This window comes from Ovis canadensis, chromosome 1, assembly GCF_042477335.2.
Source record: "Ovis canadensis isolate MfBH-ARS-UI-01 breed Bighorn chromosome 1, ARS-UI_OviCan_v2, whole genome shotgun sequence".
In the NCBI taxonomy this organism is placed as follows: Eukaryota; Metazoa; Chordata; class Mammalia; order Artiodactyla; family Bovidae; genus Ovis; species Ovis canadensis.
In genome coordinates this window covers 199,847,205-199,867,413 of record NC_091245.1, presented here as the reverse complement: position 1 = coordinate 199,867,413, position 20,209 = coordinate 199,847,205, and the positions used below count along the sequence as shown (strand labels likewise).

The following is a 20,209-nucleotide window of genomic DNA, read 5'->3' as shown; positions in this document are numbered from 1 at the left end:
TTTCCAGTTTTTGTTTCACTGATGATTAAGATGCTGAGCACCTTTTCATATGCTTATCAGTCATTGGTCTTCTTTTGTGTTATGAGTGTTCAAATACCTTGTCCATTTTATAAGTAGGTTGTTTGTATGTTCATTATCAGATCTGAGCAATTCTCTTTTCTACCCTAGATACCAGTTCCTTCTTGGATAGATATTTTGCAAATACTTTCTCCCACTCTGTATCTTGCCAGTTCCTATCTTCAGTGGTACATTAGTGATGAGGTGTAATTTATTAATGTTTTCTTTAATGGTTATTGTTTTCTTTGTTCTAAGAAATCTTTGCATACCCCTAAATCATCATAATATTTTAGATGTTATGGAGAGAAGGCTGCCCCTGTCACTTCTCTAAGACCAGAAGCTGATTTTCAAAATGTACAAGTTTGAACTAAAATAGCCAAACAAATAAGGTCTGAAGATTAATTCAGTTATAAATCTTTGATTTACTATCAGGTGACACTAGTGGTAAAGAACCTGACTACCAATGCAAGAGATATAAGACACTTCAGTTCGATTCCTGGGTTGGGAAGATCCCTGGAGAAGGGCATGGCAATCCGCTCCAGTATTCTTGCCTGGAGAATCCCATGGACAGAGGAGCCTGGCGGGCTACAGCCCATAGGGTCGCAGAGAGTCAGGCACAATTGAAGGGACTTAGCACATGCACACACATGCACACATTCTCTTTGTTATTCAGGCAAGTGACTATTATTGTAGCACCAAAAATTGTCAAGTAGTAACAACAATTGAGCAAAGAATAGACAAATATTCCATGGCAGGGAATGCTTGAAAATTCAAGAAGCTGGTATTTGGTTGGGAGATTCAGTGGATAACAAGGCCCCTACTATGATACTGAATATGAAGGAGATAAATTTAAGTTTTCAAGGAGAAACAAAATTGTAGACTGATAGCTTGAAACAAGGAAAAAGACTAGAGCTATTGTGCTGGCTTAACCAAGGGTGCTGCTGCTGCTAAGTCGCTTCAGTCATGTCCGACTCTGTGCGACCCCATAGACAGCAGCCCACCAGGCTCCCCCATCCCTGGGATTCTCCAGGCAAGAACACTGGAGTGGGTTGCCATTTCCTTCTCCAATGCATGAAAGTGAAAAGTGAAAATGAGGTCGCTCAGTCGTGTCCGACTCTTAGCGACCCCATGGACTGCAGCCCACCAGGCTCCTCCATCCATGAGATTTTCCAGGCAAGAGTACTGGAGTGGGGTGCCATTGCCTTCTCCATAACCAAGGGTAGTTAGCTGCAAATTTGGGCTCTGGAAAATGGCTAGAGGGAATTCTGATTCAGAAAGAAACATTAGAGCAAGTCACTAAATTTGTCTCCATCCTGTTTAGATGATCAGTGAGAACAAAGATAGAAGTAGTTTAGGAGTCCTATATCACCCCTTTGACTGGAAACCCTTTGGTTTGGGATGGCATCAGAGTAAAATCTCTACCCCCTAAACATCAAAGACTTGAGGTGGGGCAGACGGAAAATGTGGACTAAGGATCAGCCTTTCAAACAAACCAGCAAAGTTATATTGGAAAGCTTTTTAGAGCACTTCCTAAATGTGACTCAAACCATTTAGAAAATCAGGCTTGTGGATTATTTATCTTGAGTTCAATTAGTTAAATAGCATTAGGAACTTCTTGAAATCATCAAGGTGGCCCAACAAAATGCAGTCTGTAAATACGACATGTGTAATTGCATGACACAAAATTAAAAAGCTCTAGTAGAAATAAAACAGGCAGTAGTGAAATGAATGTGGCAGAGGGAAAGCCATGAGTGTAATTGATATCTTGATCACTAAACAAGGTAACTATTGATCTTTTTTAAGAAAAATCCATTTCAGGTAAGTGGATCCATTGACCTTTTTTCATTTTTTCTTATTGTGAAATGTCCATCCAGGCAGAGCCAAAATAGCTGAGCAAATGATGAGGATGACAGTGGGAATTAGCCCAGTGTGTCGTTAACATAACATCCACTCAGAAATACCAAGGACACAGCAATTTTCATGCCAGCTACTCAAACTGATCTTAATAAATTCTCAACTGCACTGACATAGCTTTATGGCATTTATTATCTTATTTTAAAGCACTATTGTTCATGGGTTGAGTACAAGCCTGTGCGCATGCATGCTCAGTTGCTTAGTTGTATCTGACTCTGCAACCCCATGGACTGTAGCCCGCCAGGCTCCTCTGTCCATGGGATTATCAGGCAAGAATACTGGAGTGGGTTGCCATTTTCTACTTCTGGGAATCTTCCAGACCCAAGGAACGATTGAACCCGGGTCTCCTGCATTTGAGAGGAAGATTCTTTACCACTGTGCCACCTGGAAATCATGAGTATTAGAGTACATGGTAATTCTGTACAGCTGACTCCCAGGCTATATCTGTAGCAGGATTAGTACCCTGAGTTTAGGATAATGAATGCAAAACTCAGTGATTTTTCCTGTTAATTAGAGAATTTCAGATTTTGCTCTAGGCTACTCACCATTTTCCCCTTAGAATAGCTACCTGTTTTAAAAGGGATTTTTCACTGGCATGATCAATAATTGAACTTCATGGTAGTGTTGTGCAAAGATCTCTGAACTTTGAAGTCAGGAAGGCCTGATAACAGTTCTAGATTGAAGAACATTTTTCTGTGCCTTGTCCCGGCAAACACTTAATACACACAATGTTCAGGTGTTTGAAAAGGCTTTTTCTCACCTCTACCTAATATACCTCTCCTGCCCCAACTCCTCCCCTCAGTTACCTCCCTCATATTACCCTGGTTTATTTCCTTCATAGCATGGATCACTCTCTAACAGTAACTGTCTTATTTATTTTCTTATTTACTTCCCTGCATTAGAATCTTAGCCCTAAAAGGGCAGAGACCCTTCCTGTTTTATCTACTGTTGTAACCTCAACAGCTTCTAGCAAATGGTAGATGCCAATAAGTAATTGTCAAATCAGCTAATATATAATTTAACCCACTTCTGTTTCAGATCCAGAAATATTTTGTTCCATCTCAAACTCTTAAGTTTCACTCAGTTCAGTTCAGTTCAGTCGCTCAGTCGTGTCCGACTCTTTGTGACCCATGAATCACAGCACGCCAGGCCTAACTGTCCATCACCAACTCCCAGAGTTCACTCAAACTCACGTCCATCGAGTCAGTGATGCCATCCAGCCATCTCATCCTGGGTTGTCCCCTTCTCCTCCTGCCCCCAATCCCTCCCAGCATCAGAGTCTTTTCCAAAGAGTCAACTCTTCTCATGAGGTAGCCAAAGTACTGGAATTTCAACTTTAGCATCATTCCTTCCAAAGAAATCCCAGGGCTGATTTCCTTCAAAATGGACTGGTTGGATCTCCTTGCAGTCCAAGGTACTCTCAGGAGTCTTCTCCAACACCACAGTTCAAAAGCATCAATTCTTCAGTGCTCAGCTTTCTTCACAGTCCAACTCTCACATCCATACATGACTACTGGAAAAACCATAGCCTTGACTAGACGGACATTTCTTGGCAAAGTAATGTCTCTGCTTTTGAATATGCTGTCTAGGTTGGTCATAACTTTCCTTCCAAGGAGTAAGCATCTTTTAATTTCATGGCTGCAGTCACCATCTGCAGTGATTTTGGAGTCCAAAAAAATAAAGTCTGACACTGTTTCCACTGTTTCCCCATCTATTTCCCATGAAGTGATGGGACCAGATGCTATGATCTTCATTTTCTGAATGTTGAACTTTAAGCCAACTTTTTCACTCTCCTCTTTCACTTTCATCAAGAGGCTTTTGAGTTCCTCTTCCCTTTCTGCCATAAGGGTGGTGTCATCTGAATATCTGAGGTTATTGATATTTCTCCCGGCAATCTTGATTCCAGCTTGTGCTTCTTCCAGTCCAGCGTTTCTCATGATGTACTCTGTATATAAGTTAAATAAGCAGGGTGACAATATACAGCCTTGACTTACTCCTTTCCCTATTTGGAGCCAGTCTGTTGTTCCATGTCCAGTTCTAACTGTTGCTTCCTGACCTGCATACAGATTTCTCAAGAGGCAGGTCCGGTGGTCTGGTATTCCCATCTCTCTCAGAATTTTCCACAGTTTATTGTGATCCACACAGTCAAAGGCTTTGGCATAGTCAATAAAACAGAAATAGATGTTTTCCTGGAACTCTCTTGCTTTTTCCATGATCCAGCGGATGTTGGCAATTTGATCTCTGGTTCCTCTGCCTTTTCTAAAACCAGGTTGAACATCAGGAAGTTCACGGTTCACGTATTACTGAAGCCTGGCTTGGAGAATTTTGAGCATTACTTTACTAGCATGTGAGATGAGTGCAATTGTGCAGTAGTTTGAGCATTCTTTGGCACTAGTAAAGCTGATAAAGCAGCCACATGAAGTTGCAAATACATGGTATAGTACTAGACTTATTTTAGGACTTCCCTGATAACTCAGTGGCTAAGGAATCCACCTGTGATGCCGGAGACCCAGGTTTGATTCCTGGGTCAGGAAGATCTCCTGCAGAAAGGATAGGCTACCCACTCTAGTATTGGGCTTTTCTTGTGGTTCATCTGATAAAGAATATGCCTGCAATGTGGGAGAACTGGGTTTGATCCCTGAGTTGGGAATATTCCCTGCAGAAGGGAAAGAGTACCCACTCCAGTAGAGTCAGACAAGACTGAGTGACTTTCACTTTCAGACTTATTTTAAATATCACATAGTACTAGACTTATTTTAAATAACACTACTTAGAAGTCTGAAATGTTATATCCAGAAATGTTCATTCAGTTCGCAGAGTTCTCAAGATAGGATGGATGAAGAAGACATACTCTCTACCTAGACAACTGTAACAATGTACAGTTTAATGGTGTGTGAGAAAGAGTGGAGAAGCAGGCTTGTAGAATGTATATCCCAGATCTGTACACCTGAGAGATACTTTGAGAGCCAAGCATACTCAGCATTAGGTGGATACCCTAATTTTCTGTTCAATGATAATAAAATTGTTGAGGCCTATTGTGAAATATAAAGAAAAAGGAATTAAATTTCTTCCATATGGCACTGGACAAGAGGTTGAAACTAAGACTGATATAAACACATTAAAATTTTTGCTCAGTTAGCTGCTCCAACAATTACAGTTCTACCAGTGTCATGAGCTAGTCTAGTAAGAGCTGGACATAGGATGGAGTTACACTTTACAAAAATATTTTTGAGAAGATTTAGTTGTCAGTTTGTGAGTCAGATTGGATGACCTTTTAAATTGTTCCCGATAAGATCTGTTTTAATTGTAATATCATCGAAGTGTATTCAAATCATATAGTTGTTTAAAAGCACCTTCTGTGTCAGTTTCTGGGAACAAAAAGATAAATAGGCCACAATCTGGTATTAGAACATAGTGCTTAACCTCCACCATGTGATCTCTGCTTGTTCACAGATATAGGTCAGGTTCATGACTCAGCTGCTTGGTTTAACCAGCTATTTGCAGAATGATGGGTCACCATGACTATCATGCACAAATCAGTTTGTTTCTTTGTTGGTCTCTCCAATGATAGCTCCAAGGTACACAGTGGAACTGGCATGTGGCTTTGGAGCCACAGTTCTCCTGGTGGTGATTCTCATTGTTATTTACCATGTTTACTGGCTGGAGATGGTCTTGTTTTACCGGGCTCATTTTGGAACAGATGAAACCATTTTGGGTGAGTAATGAGAATTTCATGTATATATCCTGACTACAATCTTGAGAAAACATATTGGCTTGATAAAACCTGGATTAGTTGGAAGATATAATCAGACTAACTTTGGTTTCATCCCTTACTATTGAAAATCTTTCTAATGCATATTAGTCTGCTTTCTTGGGTCAATATATGATTTAGTCTAGATTGGCACTATCCGAATAGAAATACAATATGAACCACGTATGTAATTTAATATTGTTCTAGTGGTCACATAAGGAAAAAGAAAATAAAAGTGAAAATAATTTAAATAATTATGTTATCTAACATGTTCAAAAGGCTATCATTTTAGCTTGTAATTTAATATTACGTTAACAGAGATATTTTAGTCTTATTTTTGGTACTAAAAAATCTTCAAAGTTCAGCATGTATTGTGTTTTATACTTGCAGCATACCTCCATTCAGACCAGATACATTTCCAGTGCTTAATAGCCACTTGTGGCTTGTGGTTATTGTACTAAACAGTGTATGTCCACACTTTGTACTCACAGGTTATCTGTGTACCAGAAGAATCACATGGGAGCTTACTAAAAGGAGCATCTAAAGGCTAGCCCCTATTATGAATCAGCATCTACATTTCAACAGTATCCCAAAATGATTCGTGTACACATTATAGTTTAAGAAACACTGTTTTAGTGCCTCTATGCCAGGTGACAAGAATGAAACATTTAATTACCAATTCTAATACCCATCCCATAAAGAATATCATTGAGTGGCTTGTAGAAGAGACAGGCACCTGTATTTTTAACAAGAGATGATTTTTATAATTAGGCAACTGGGAGAAAAATTGGTTCATCAAATCTAAGCATATTTTAATTGTAGATATTTTCAGGTATACATGATTTAAACATTTCTCAAGGTTTTTCTCAATGTATTATTCTTATATATTAGTGAGTGACATACGAGGGCAGGAATTAGAAATGTTCTGCATGGTATTTTTGCCAGCATCTCTGACTGAATAACTATTTGCTTCCTGATTCCATCAGTTCATAGTCGAATGAGCCGAACCTCACTCATTCTCCACTGCAAACTCTGAACTCACTGAGATGAGAGTAGAAGACACATCAGATAAAATTTGCAATTACACCTTAAAATAGTCATTTTGCCTGGAGACCTGTCACAGGTGGGGAATCACACTGAAATCTGTCAGCTAATTCACATGTGTAAAAAATGAAAATGTCTAATATCCAAAAGTTTGATTTAAGAAAAAATACAGCACTATTGAGAAACTTTACTAATTTATATTGGATCTGTGTTTTGTGTCTTTTATTGAATTTTTGCTAGATGGAAAGGAATATGATATTTATGTATCCTATGCAAGGAATGCTGAAGAAGAAGAATTTGTATTACTGACCCTCCGTGGAGTCTTGGAGAATGAATTTGGATACAAGCTGTGCATCTTTGACCGAGACAGTCTGCCTGGGGGAAGTAGGTATTTCAGATGAGTACAGGTGATGCTACACTGAAAGGCAGAGTAGACCTCTAGCTTCAGGTCACACGTAAGAGTCATGGCACAGTTCTGTGTTGACATCTTTAGACATTTAAATGCCCAATTCGTTTTGTAACAGATAGAGACTCTCTAGGAGTAAATCTGGTCTTCCCAGATGTCTCAGTGGTAAAGAATCGGCCTGCCAATGCAAGAAACACGGAGATGTGGGTTCTATCCCTGGCTCAGAAAGATGCCATAAGGAAGGAAATGCCAATCCACTCCAGTATTCTTACCTGAGAAGTCCCATGGACAAAAAGTTTTGGCAAGGTATAGTCCATGGGTCACAAAGAGTCAGACATGACTTAGCAACTAAACAACAGGAATAATTCTACATTGTAAGATGTAGATTATTCAAGTGCAGTTTTAGGTTTTAAAATATTTCCCCAGTAAGTTTTAAAAACAATGTCAGGAAAGTGTAGATGCAGAGTACATTGGAGCTCTGCTAAGAGCCACAGCTTTAAACATTTTGTTTACTCATATTTAGATTTTTAGAAGGTTTAACTATTTGCACTAATTTGCCTAGAATTTTTTCATAAAGAGTGAGTTTAAAACATTTGTATACAGATAAGATTTACTCGATTTTGCAAAAAGTGAGGCGCAGAAGAGAGTGCATGGAATCCTCCATTATATTACTTACTGATAGTAATTAGAATATTTTCCTTCCTTTTTTTTATTCTTGTTTTCTTGAAAACCAGTGCTGCTCAAATCCCCTCTTTCCTTGTGTCTGTTTCTTCCTTCATATCAAATTACACATTTGAAATGAGTTTAACATTTTACAAAGGCCAGTATATCCTAATAGGTATAAAAAGATTGAAATGCTGAATGATTTAAAATAAAATATACATCTAATTTTCAGATCCAGACAGTAACACGTAAAGTGATGCTACATTCAAGTCTCTTTTATAAATGCATAATAGCACTCATAAACCCACTGTTAAACTCTGTACTGTTAAAATGAATGAATATATCTGATCTTTACAACAAACTAATTTATTTTCTTCCCCTAAATCCTGTTTACATTAATCACTTAGCATATTTTTTAGTTATATTGATAATTTGAGAGAGAGAACGGACATTAATATTTATTCTTATTTTGAATTAGCTGGATCACTTTATGTCCAAAATCATCATCCAAAAGTCCATCATGCTTCTTTTCTGTAGGAGATAGCTCTTTCAGCATAATTTTGTCAGAAAATGATGACTTGACTATATAGATAAAGGACAAATCCCACTCATTTTGAAGCTTAAATCTTAAATAATTTATTCATCTAATTATTCATTCATAAGTCTATCAACTGATATTTACTACTATCTGAACAGTTATGTGAAGATATACAGTATAACAACAATGTAAGACTCTGGCAGGGATTGATAGTTTTTGTAGAATTTAAGTTCTATGTAATTACTCTTGCACTTTGCTTTTGATGGCTGATCTTTGTGATCTTTTGCATTCTCCCTGCTGCTTTTACTCAGTCCTCTTTGCCTCTAGGTCTCTTTCCCTGCTTACACACAGTCAATCAGCAACAGTGCTTCCTGGATTCTCCTCTAGGCTGCACATGCTATTTTAATTTCAGCTCTCTCCCCATTGCCTCTGTACCTGTGAAGATTAAAGGGCAAAATGACTGCTAAGGGGAGTGAGGAGTATGGTAAACCTTGAGATGGTTTTCCACAACACTGGTGCATTCCCTGGAGTTGCTTTCTATCTGAACCCCAGGAAAAGGATTATTCAGTCCTTGATAAGCAACCTCGAGGAGATGGATTATTCCCAAGAATTTAGTGACAGGAACTAATCAGAACCCTTGACAACAGAATAAAATTATGCAGCATTTCCATTTTCCCCTGCTGCTGCTTCTTTTTCGACCTGAAGAAACCATTTGCTTGCCAGTGAAGGCACACGCATCAGCTAGCAGCTGCTGAAACACATGGCTTCTTAGTAATGACAGGAGTTTAAGGAGAAAGATTCAGGGACTAATTTAGGCTCCAGAGCAGAGCAGAATAGAAAGCTGAGCTGAGAATGTGATTCCAGCCAAAATACCATTCAATTGGCTAGATTTTCTTAAATTCCTATTCCAATGATATAGAATAGTCTGTGTCTGGGAGGTGCCTGACAGTAGAGAGGGACTACCAAAAAATGAAGTGTTTTACTCTTGCTGTTCTGTGTTAGTGAAAAGTGAATTTCTATGATTTAGCACTATAATGTATATTTTTTAATACTCATAGGCAGTAGAGAGTTAATACATGGGTATCTTTGGGGAGAAAGGGATGAAGACCTGATTTTGCTGGGCCAAAATATACCACACAGTTTGAAGAAATTGATTTCAGTACTACCCACACATTCTTCATGTCCCAAATGATGCTTCTGAAGACCAAGGTCATAGGAATACATTTTGACTTTATGCCTATTTGGAATTCCTTCAGGGTTGGAATGTGTGGATTCAGTCTCTATTCTCCCTGAAGAGAGTGACATTTTCTGAACATTTTCTGAATCCTTGGGTCTAAGGATTAAGTGTTGTTGAACAAAGTTTCACCCCAATTCTCACACTATTTTGCTAATTTCTTTTCACTTGGTCCTCAAGCTCCACACTTTGAGGGAGTTCTTGGCCATCACTAATCCCCATGGTGTTTTCTTTCCCAGTTGTCACAGATGAGACCTTGAGCTTCATTCAGAAAAGCAGACGCCTCCTGGTTGTCCTAAGCCCCAACTACGTGCTCCAGGGAACCCAAGCCCTCCTGGAGCTCAAGGCTGGCCTAGAAAACATGGCCTCTCGAGGCAGCATCAACGTCATTTTAGTACAGTACAAAGCTGTGAAGGAAACGAAGGTGAAAGAGTTGAAGAGGGCTAAGACGGTGCTCACGGTCATTAAATGGAAAGGGGAGAAATCCAAGTATCCACAGGGCAGGTTCTGGAAGCAGCTGCAGGTGGCCATGCCAGTGAAGAAAAGCTCCAGGTGGTCTAGAAGTGGCGAGCAGGGTCTCACTTATTCATCCTTGAAAAATGTATGAAAGAGCCAGTGAATGATGGATGAAAAGATCCAGCAATACTCCAAGAAGGGAAGATTCCCCTGCTTTATTCCCAGTGTGTTGTTCATGGACAGAAACAGATTCTATGGAAGCCTCCCCATAGAGATAAATTCAGGGTTACTGTAGAACTGTTCTGCTTCCTCAGGAAATACCCAAGGCTTAGAATGATCATGCCACCACTTGTCACCAGTGCCTGAGGTCACTCCATTTTTTGCAAGAATTGGTGATGCAAAATTCCGCTTCTGCATCCTCCATTCCTGTTTCTACTCATATGTATTCACTCTCACTCTCTCTCTCTCTTTTTTTTTTTTTGAATAATCTTAGTATTATGGGGAAGCCTTTGTAATTGATTTAGAGACCCCTTATAGATGAGTCAGGACTTCCCTGGTGGCTCAAACAGTAAAGCGTCTGTCTACAATGCGGGAGACTTGGGTTCGACCCCTGGGTCAGGAAGATCCCCTGGAGAAGGAAATGGCAATCCACTCCAGTACTATTGCCTTGAAAATCCCATAGACAGAGGAGCCAGATAGGCTACAGTCCATGGGGTCACAAAAAGTCGGACACGACTAAGCAACTTCACTATCACTATAGATGAGTCATCTGTTAGCAAGGTCATTAAGAGTTTCAAGTATAGTTTTCTTTTCTTTTTATTCATCCCTTAAAAGATAATCAGGGCCTAAATTTATCTTTGCTAAGGAAAATAAACTGTTATGCTCATCCTACTATGCTAGACACCCTCACAGCAAGACCAACACCATTTATGATGTTATAAAGCAGGGTGACTAAACGTTCCTTACGATTGGCTTAAAGGGCTTTCCCTCATTGTCTACTGTCATCTCCCCCCACCACCCCCTGCACTCTATCTCAGGTAGTTGGTATCATATTTGTCACCTTGAAAACTATGTAATAGTATTTTATTACAGTAAACTCCCAATTATCTGTAGGTTGACCCATATCCATCACTCCATCTCCCTTCCTCCTGCATTTTGGGTCAGTCATTCAGAGCATGCAGGTGGCTCCACACTTGATTCATTGGAGAGGAAGCTTCTCTTACTGGTGCTAATATTGCGTAAAAGAAGAGCAAAAAGCTTTCAAGGGCATTTTCTGTCTTATAAGAAAAGCAAAGAACAGGATGTTTGTCAATTTGTCTTTTAATCTTAGCTTTGCTAATGTGAATATTATGAAAATAATTTCTCTTTACTTGTTTCTGTCTGCCCATTGTAAAGTGTTAAAATTAGACTTAGGGACCTTGAGAGTGCTTTTAGCATTAATACTCTAAAAGTATTAACTGGACCCTGAGTAGTTTTCATATTTTATTCACTGATAAGTTAATAACACTCACTTCAAACAAGTTAGACGGAAAAGTCACTGTCAACTAAACATGTTTTAGTTTGTATAAGTAAAACTTTACTGTTCTTAAGACTTGGAAAAGTGAAAACTAAGTCCAGGGTTTACAGAGTGGTGAATATCTATGTTACATATAGATTAAAAAAATATATATATGTATATACACACAAAATTATATATATATAGCATATATACACATGAATTACAGATACACATACATACATACATGAATTGTATATATATATACACACACACTACACCTACATATATGTATATATATATCCACATATGACTTTAAATAGCCATTGGCACAATATTACAAATTACTGGAACTCTTATCCAGTTTTTAAATTATGTTTTTTACTGTAATATTTTATGTCACTGTTTTCTGCACATTAATAATATTTGTGAATTTACAGCTCCCAGAGTAGTTGTTGTTAACTCCTGCCCTCCTTAAATTAGTAACAATAACTTACTACTGCCACAGCTGATCTGGGTGCAGTGGCTTCTGTTTTGCACAGAACTTCTGTGGTCACTGCTAAGCAGTAGCCAGCCCTCTGGCATTAATTGACCATCTACTGTATTCTGAGCACACATACTTAGAAATTATGTTAATCTTAGTGCTCAACTCTTGGAGAGATAAGTCTCTATTTGGACTTTTAAGTAATAAAGGAAAATAAAATAAAAATACCTATAAATGAGCCTGGGTATCCTATGAAAAATAATAATTCATAATTTAAGGAAATCCTTATCTTAGTAGTATGAATGTTGATAAACTATTCTAAAATTATCTCCTATTTTTGTGTCCTTCTGATTACTAAAGTCTATTTAATAAATCATTTTTCTATGGAGGAGTTATTATTTTAAATAAAACAAAAGCTTCATGAATCATTGACTACAAAACTATGGTATGGGGGTCATCTTGGATCTAATGTTTTTAGCTTTGTTAATGCATTTCATTACTACAAAGCGCAATTACTCCTTCTATTAACCCTTTCATCACAAGACCAGGGGAGAACTGACCCCAGATAAGATTTGAATTTCAATTCAAGAATGAGCTTTGGGTAGATGAGGGACAGCCCCATTATCAAGGGGCCATTCTCTTGCCAATGCAGCATCTTTTTGCACTTTTGGATTTCGTATTTATGCTAAATGATGTTTGGTACCCCTAGAAACTTCTAGATAAATTTTGTTCTATTACTGTATTTGCTACTGAACGTTTTCAAATGCTAAAAATCTAAAGCAACTCAAATTGAAATGATATCTCATCCTAAGATAATTTTGTTTCAAGAGTTCTTTTTTTGTTTGTTTGTTTTATGATCCAGAAGATGCCCAGTACAGATTATTTGAGAGAGAAGGAGAAACATACATTGGACAGCAAGGGGAAATCTCTCTCTAATATTAAAAACAAAAGCATCTGATGTTAAAAAGAAAAATCTCAAAGGTTTTAGGTATATGGTATAAAGACCTTCTGCACCCAATTAAACAAACAAACAAAAAAGACATGATATATAGAGTGTCCAATTACACAACCATATAAAATAATTTAATTTTTTCTGCATTGTAGTTTAGATGATTCCCTAATATTCTAATAAACAAGTACTCCATTTTATTGGAAAACAAAAGTTTCACTCCACGTGTTAATTATCTATTTTCTTTCCATAGGTTTTTCATATTTTAAGACTATCTTTTTTATTTTATCCATAAATGTTTGTATTTTCCATTTTCCATTTGATTTGTAAATTTGTTTATTTTAAAAATAAACCATTTATTTTCACCTTTGAATTTTATTTTGTGCATGTGTTTTATGTATTTTTCATGTTTGGGCATAAGAAGTGAGAATAAAAAGAATGATACACTTAGAAAAAGAAATGTTTTAAGGGACATTAGTTTTCTCTTTCTGAGAAAACTCTGAAGAAAACTGGGAACTTCAACTCAACATTTTCTTTACCTCTGAGTAAAAGAGTTACTTAAGTAAAATGGATTAATCTAATATACCAGACATCTGTATGTGTTTGTGTGTGTGCATGTGCACACGTGAATGAGTGTGGAGAGAAAGAATCAAAAGAGAGAATGAGATGGAGAAAAAGATGAGGAATAGAGACAGAGAATAAAGAAAGGCAGAGAGAGAGGAGAGAGTTTTAATATAGAGACACAAACCTATTTCTTTTTGTTCAGCTTGAAACTTGGACAGTTAACAGTAATAGCTTACCTTTTATAAATTTTCAACTTGAAAGCAGTTGCCTTAAAAAAGATCAACTAACAATGTCTTGCCTTTAGTTAGCATGTGATCATTTGAATCAGATATGCATTTCTATTTCAAACAAATCAGTGATAAATATTTGAAAAGACATTTTCTTTTGAGTTAATATTAAGTCTGTAGTAAAAGGGAGCTTTCTTGCTTTTTAAAATAAATCTTATTTATTTCAAGGATATTTATTGGGCCTCTATAATTTAACTGGTTTGCTTAGTAAAAATTTTCCTCCAAAACATTTCCTTGTTTCAAACCAGTCTCCAAAGAGTAGACTTAGGATCAATGCATGGAAGTTACAAAAAAAGCCATCTTTACTCATTTAAGAAACAGCTTTAAAGCAGAGTTGGAACATAATGTATATCACTGTCTTTGGAGATGTAAGCACCCAGGTGATACAGTGGTAAGGAATCCTCCTGCCAATGCAAGAGATGCAGGTTCAATCCCTGGGTCAGGAAGATTGCCTAGAGAAGGAAATGACAACCTACTCCAGCCTATTTTTGCTTGGAAAATTTCATGGACAAAGAAGGCTGGCAGACTATACTCCATTGTGTTGTAAAGAGTTGGACACAACTGAGTGAACAACTGAGGTTATTAGGTCTTTGACACAAGTAAACATGAAGTATAACAGACGCATTCAGCAACTTATCTATTTCTCTGTTTCTACTCAAGGGATGTGAAGTATTCTTAGCAATGGGTTAACTAAGTATTTCACTTTTATTTTAAACCCTAATAGACAGAGTTTTAAAACTTTGAATCCACAGTTAAAGTCAATCTTCTAAAGTTCCCATTCAAAGTTCCCATTCAATTCAGTTCAGTTCAGTTCAGTCACTCAGTCGACTCCGACTCTTTGCGACCCCATGAATCGCAGCACACCAGGCCTCCCTGTCCATCACCAACTCCCAGAGTTCACTCAGACTCATGTCCATCGAGTCCATGATGCCATCCAGCCATTTCATCCTCTGTGGTCCCCTTCTCCTCCTGCCCCCCAATCCCTCCCAGCATCAGAGTCTTTTCCAATGAGTCAACTCTTCGGATGAGGTGGCCAAAGTACTGGAGTTTCAGCTTTAGCATCATTCCTTCCAAAGAACACCCAGGGCTGATCTTCAGAATGGACTGGTTGGATCTCCTTGCAGTCCAAGGGACTCTCAAGAGTCTTCTCCAACACTACAGTTCAAAAGCATCAATTCTTCGGCACTCAGCCTTCTTCACAGTCCAACTTTCACATCCATACATGACCACAGGAAAAACCATAGCCTTGACTAGATGGGCCTTAGTCGGCAAAGTAATGTCTCTGCTTTTGAATATGCTATCTAGGTGGCTCATAACTTTTCTTCCAAGGAGTAAGCATCTTTTAATTTCATGGGTGCAGTCACCATCTGAAGTGATTTTGGAGCCCCCCAAAATAAAGTCTGACACTGTTTCCACTGTTTCCCCATCTATTTCCCATGAAGTGATGGGACCGAATGCCATGATCTTCATTTTGTGAATGTTGAGCTTTAAGCCAACTTTTTCACTCTCCATTTTCACTTTCATCAACAGGCTTTTGAGTTCCTCTTCACTTTCTGCCATAAGGGTGGTGTCATCTGCATATCTGAGGTTATTGGGATTGATTTGGAATCAATATTAGTCTATCCATTATTTTAATATTGTGCTCAGTAAACATTGAATAATAATAATTTAATCAAGGTGATTAATTCAAAAGCATACCATGCAGTAGACATTGACCTAATGGTATTGATAAATTGTCCAGCAACCCTACAAATTTGCTCTCATTATATGTATTTTATAGATGGACGAATTAAAACTTTAAAGATACTAAAATAAATGATTATACTATTAAGATAAATGGAGAAACCAGTATTTGAATTCAGATTAGTCTTTCAAATTAGATGACTTTATTTTTTAAAATCTGTACTTCAAGTTTTAAGAGAAAGAGAGAGAGGTTTAATACACTCTCATATACCAGTAATCTAGCTAAAGAAAAAAATTACAGTCCTAGTTTTCTTTTAGTTTTCTTTCTACTCCCAAGTTAATACCTAGGATACTGTAACTTTTATAGGCAGGATTATTCTAGAGTAGTGAAGAGTTATAGATCAGAAACTGTCACTCCAAACCCAATTTATGACCACACACAAAATAACTGGTCTTATCAATCTATAGCCACACCTCAGGTTTTCTTCTGGTTTTTTTTTTTTGGGGGGGGGACCCAAACAGAATAAACAACCTAATTTAAGATGCCTTCTCCAAATAATAGTCATCATTTTAAAAATATAATCATTAACATCCTCAAATATGAAATTTGACAGTATGGAAGATATTAAAATAGGCCATAAAGGAAGCAGTTTCTCAAAGTATTATATGAAGATGCCAAGGTATAGATCAACTCTTATCTGAAAACCATGTTCTAATCTATTCCTCAATGTCTGGAATTCCACCATTCATATTTATTTATTTTATTTTTTTTGCATTACCCTGTCTAAAAGGCAAATCCTCCACTTTCAAGTGGATTACCAAAATTAAAAACAAACAAAAAGCCATAAGCTTTAAAGACAATTTTTTTAGAGGGTCTAAGACAATGTTTTATTTTCAACAATGGTACCCACTTTGGACAGAACAAACATTTTGCTAAAGTGACTATTTAGAAATGAACCACCCATACCCACAGTTACACACCTCCTCCCTACACGCAATTTGAGTGCACGAGTTCCTTTTGTTGAAAAATTATGCATGTTATCTTAAGGTTATATCATATTCATCATGATACAGGAGAAACAGTAGACTTCCTAAAGTCACATCCTTGGTTTTATGAAAGGTAGAAACATAAGATTCTGAATAAGATAGGAAAGAAAACGGAGTTACCAAGACACACAGATACACACACACACACACACACACACACACACACACACACACAGGCTTTGAAGATAAGTGATTGAAGCAAAAAGAAAAGATTAAAGCAAAAAGTCACTAAAATACTTTGTGCTTTTGATAAAGCCAGTCACAAGTTCTTAAACACTGAGCACATCTCTTTGTTTTCCTTCAAATTCATGTTAAACTCAGCAGTTGGAAAGAAATAATATGGTAGAGAGCAAAGCTCCTTCATTCCTTGTCAGATTCATAATCCAATTCACTGAAAGCTTTCAGCTTGTCTTCACAGACTGAGTTTCTCCCTCAGTGCTTCACTCCTGGCCTGAGAAGCAGAGGTGCTCAATCTCATGGTCTGTTCACAGTATGTGTTTTCAGAGTTGTCAACAGCTGCAATTTACAAGTTTGGAATTACCTTCAGAAAATCTGTTTAAGCTCCTAAATCTCACAATGAGTTTAACACGGAGTTTATCTCAAGAAGCTTCTGTTAGGTTTTGCCCAAATTCACCGCAATAAATATTAGAATTGAATGCTTGGTGAGAAGTCTAATTGGCTGATTTTTACCAGTTATTGTTGTCATTGTTTTTGCCTCTGTAATTGTTATTCAAACCAATTCTGGGCATACAGAGAAAAAGAAAAGGAATTTTGGTTGCCAGCACAGTCAATACTATGAACTGTCTGATATATCCAAAAATTTTAAGTATCAAGAGCTATAACTGTGTGGATCTTAGGAGCGAGTAATGCCCTGTAGATCTTTGCTGATAAGACTGTGTCTGGAGCATTATGTTCAGTCCTGTTCATGATAATACTCTTAGGTGACATATATATATAAACTGAATGTTATTAAGAAAAAAATCAATAAAAGTAGGGAAGAGACTTGATACCAATTCATATGGAGAATAAGATTTAAAATTCATGAAGTTATTTAATCTAGAGATGAGGAAAAAAATACAATGAGATCACAATAATTATGAAATACTTAAAGTATTTTAAAATGTCAGATCTAAGACCACTAAAGTACAAGGAAACAACTTTTCAAAACAAGAAATTATTTACAAGTAGAACTGAAATTAGCTGCTTTTACAGGTGGTTACTTCCTCACCCTTGAAGGTAGCAGACACTGCAACAATAAGAATAGTGTAGATGAGATTCCTTACCTGGGTAGCTTATTTAACACTTCAATCTTGTATTTTCAAGTGTTCGTTGCCTGTCCTCCCTAAGACTATCAACAATGAACTGAAACGTGTATGTTTTCACTAGGGATTGTCCTATCTTTCATTTTCCTATAGATACAGTGGAAGCAGTTTTTGACTTCATTCAAAGGAGCCGGAGGATGATTGTTGTGCTGAGCCCAGATTATGTGACAGAAAAGAGCATCAGCATGTTAGAGTTCAAACTGGGTGTCATGTGCCAGAACTCCATTGCCACCAAGCTCATTGTGGTTGAGTATCGTCCCCTTGAACAGCCACACCCAAGCATCCTACAGCTGAAGGAGTCTGTATCTTTTGTGAGCTGGAAGGGAGAAAAGTCAAAACATTCTGGCTCCAAATTCTGGAAGGCCCTGAGACTGGCTCTTCCACTGAGAAGTCTGAGTGCCAGCTCTGGCTGGAATGAGAGCTGCTCTTCCCAGTCTGACATCAGTCTGGACCACGTTCAAAGGAGGAAAAGCCGTTTGAAAGAGCCCCCAGAACTCCAGAGCTCAGGGAGAGCTGCAGGCGCTTCTCCGGGCCCAGACACGATGTCGAAGCACAGAGGGAAGCCCTCTGCAGGCTGCCGGTGCTGTGTCACCTACTGTGAAGGAGAGAGTCAGCTTAGGAGCAAGAGCCGGGCAGAGATCCACACCCAGCCCCAGTGGGAGACACACCTTTGTAAGCCTGTTCCCCAAGAGTCAGAAACTCAATGGATACAAAATGGCACCAGATTGGAACCCCCTGCCCCCCAGATTTCAGCCCTTGCTCTTCACCATTTCACGGATTTATCCAATAACAATGACTTTTATATCCTATAATTACTGTGTGGTGGGTGGTGGCTGCTATTTCTACCAGCCTGTTATGTGTCATGAACCTATGGGAATAATTGACATTTTTATCATCTAACGGACTATCAGGTTGTGTCCCCTTTATTGATTTTTAAAAACTATTTATTTCTAGGAGACAAAAGACCTGAAGGACCTGAATCCAGATTTATTGCCTCTAATGGCCTCAGAAGAGCACACTCTTCTTGGGCCCTAGAAGGTCAGTATGTGCAAGTTGCTTAAAGTCTGATCCTCTCTCTTACCCCATGGTTTTAAACAGAGCAAAGAATTTCAGTGTTTCCTTTGAGTTTGTTGACCAACCTCATACTATAAGTCAGTCAGGTGTACTTGGGCTATGACACTTAACAGGGTATGTACATCTCAAGGGAGCATCATAGAAAGAAGTCAGTTTCAGTTTTGGTGGAAGCTGTAGGAACAGGCTCAATGGGAAACCTACAGAACATTTTCCCAGGAAGAACCAAGTACTCCCACACAGGGATGCGTAGAGTTCTGTCTCACTGTAAACTAGTGTTCTCTAAACTGCCTAAAGTTGTTAGCATCAATAAAGTTATATTTTTATGTGATTTCATTTGTACTAACAAATTTTTACCTCTCTCTTTCCCTTCTACTTTTTCATGACTTTTAAATTCATATCTGCAGACTATTCTTTTCAGGAAATTGAGATTTGGTTTGGGTACTAGGAAAGCTGAGCTGTATCTTTAGTTTCTTTCTAGGAATGATCTAGGAAAGGGCCAAAAGAGAATGAGAAAATGTCTCAAAGGAAATGAAGAGCTATACAAAAATATCATTAAAATTTTAGAAATGATAGCTGAAAAATCCAGTATGGTTAGGGGTTAGGGTAGAGTTTGGTCCATCAATCCCTTCTTCTCATTTGGAATTCTGAGAATAGTCATTCAAGGGCCTACAAGGATCAAAGAGTAAGAAAAAGGAGAAAAGAGGGCCACATATAAGTATAATACAATGCTCTTCATCTCGTACTCATGTGTATATGGACATAGATAGAGATAAATATCTCTTTAAATATTTTAATACAGTCATAAAAGGCACATAGCATTTGATTTCCAAGTCAGGGAGAAAATAGAGATAATTAAGCCTGGAGGTAAAGTATATATTTCTTTAAAAAGGATCATCCTTCACTCTGTTTCATTTGATTCCTGTCAATGATTAAGCCCCAGTGTTGAAAAAGCATCATTTTTCAAATGAATCTCAAAATCCAGATTTTTAAGTAATCTGTCACTTATGAAATGACTTAAAAAAAACAAAACAACAACCTAAACACATGAGCACATATTCACCCAAAGGGCCACTAATTTGTAATTTCAGAGCTAAAGTATTCACTCAAAAGGCATATGTCGAATGGGTATCCAAATAACCCTGGTGATATTGAGACTGAAGAACACAGACTGGCCCTAAGGAAATAATGGAAAACATTTATTCCCTCCCCAAACAGAAGACATCCAGACACTCAGAATAGGG

The 20,209-nt window shown here is 37.8% G+C and overlaps 1 protein-coding gene across 2 annotated transcripts in view; it reads left to right on the top strand.

Moving 5' to 3' along the window:
- The window catches only part of IL1RAP (interleukin 1 receptor accessory protein), a 162,151-nt gene extending 142,154 nt beyond the window's left edge, over window positions 1-19,997 (top strand). The window contains exons 9-12 of one of the 2 annotated variants that reach the window (XM_069557732.1): window positions 5,543-5,686; window positions 7,007-7,150; window positions 17,988-18,566; window positions 18,849-19,997. In XM_069557732.1, the coding sequence (XP_069413833.1) occupies window positions 5,543-5,686; window positions 7,007-7,150; window positions 17,988-18,566; window positions 18,849-18,850 (869 nt within the window). In that variant the 3' untranslated portion in view covers window positions 18,851-19,997. Of the gene's footprint in view, window positions 1-5,542; window positions 5,687-7,006; window positions 7,151-9,846; window positions 13,365-17,987; window positions 18,567-18,848 lie in introns of those variants that run through there. The other variant, XM_069557741.1, reaches the window with a different exon arrangement.
- The last annotated feature ends 212 nt before the right edge of the window (window positions 19,998-20,209 follow it).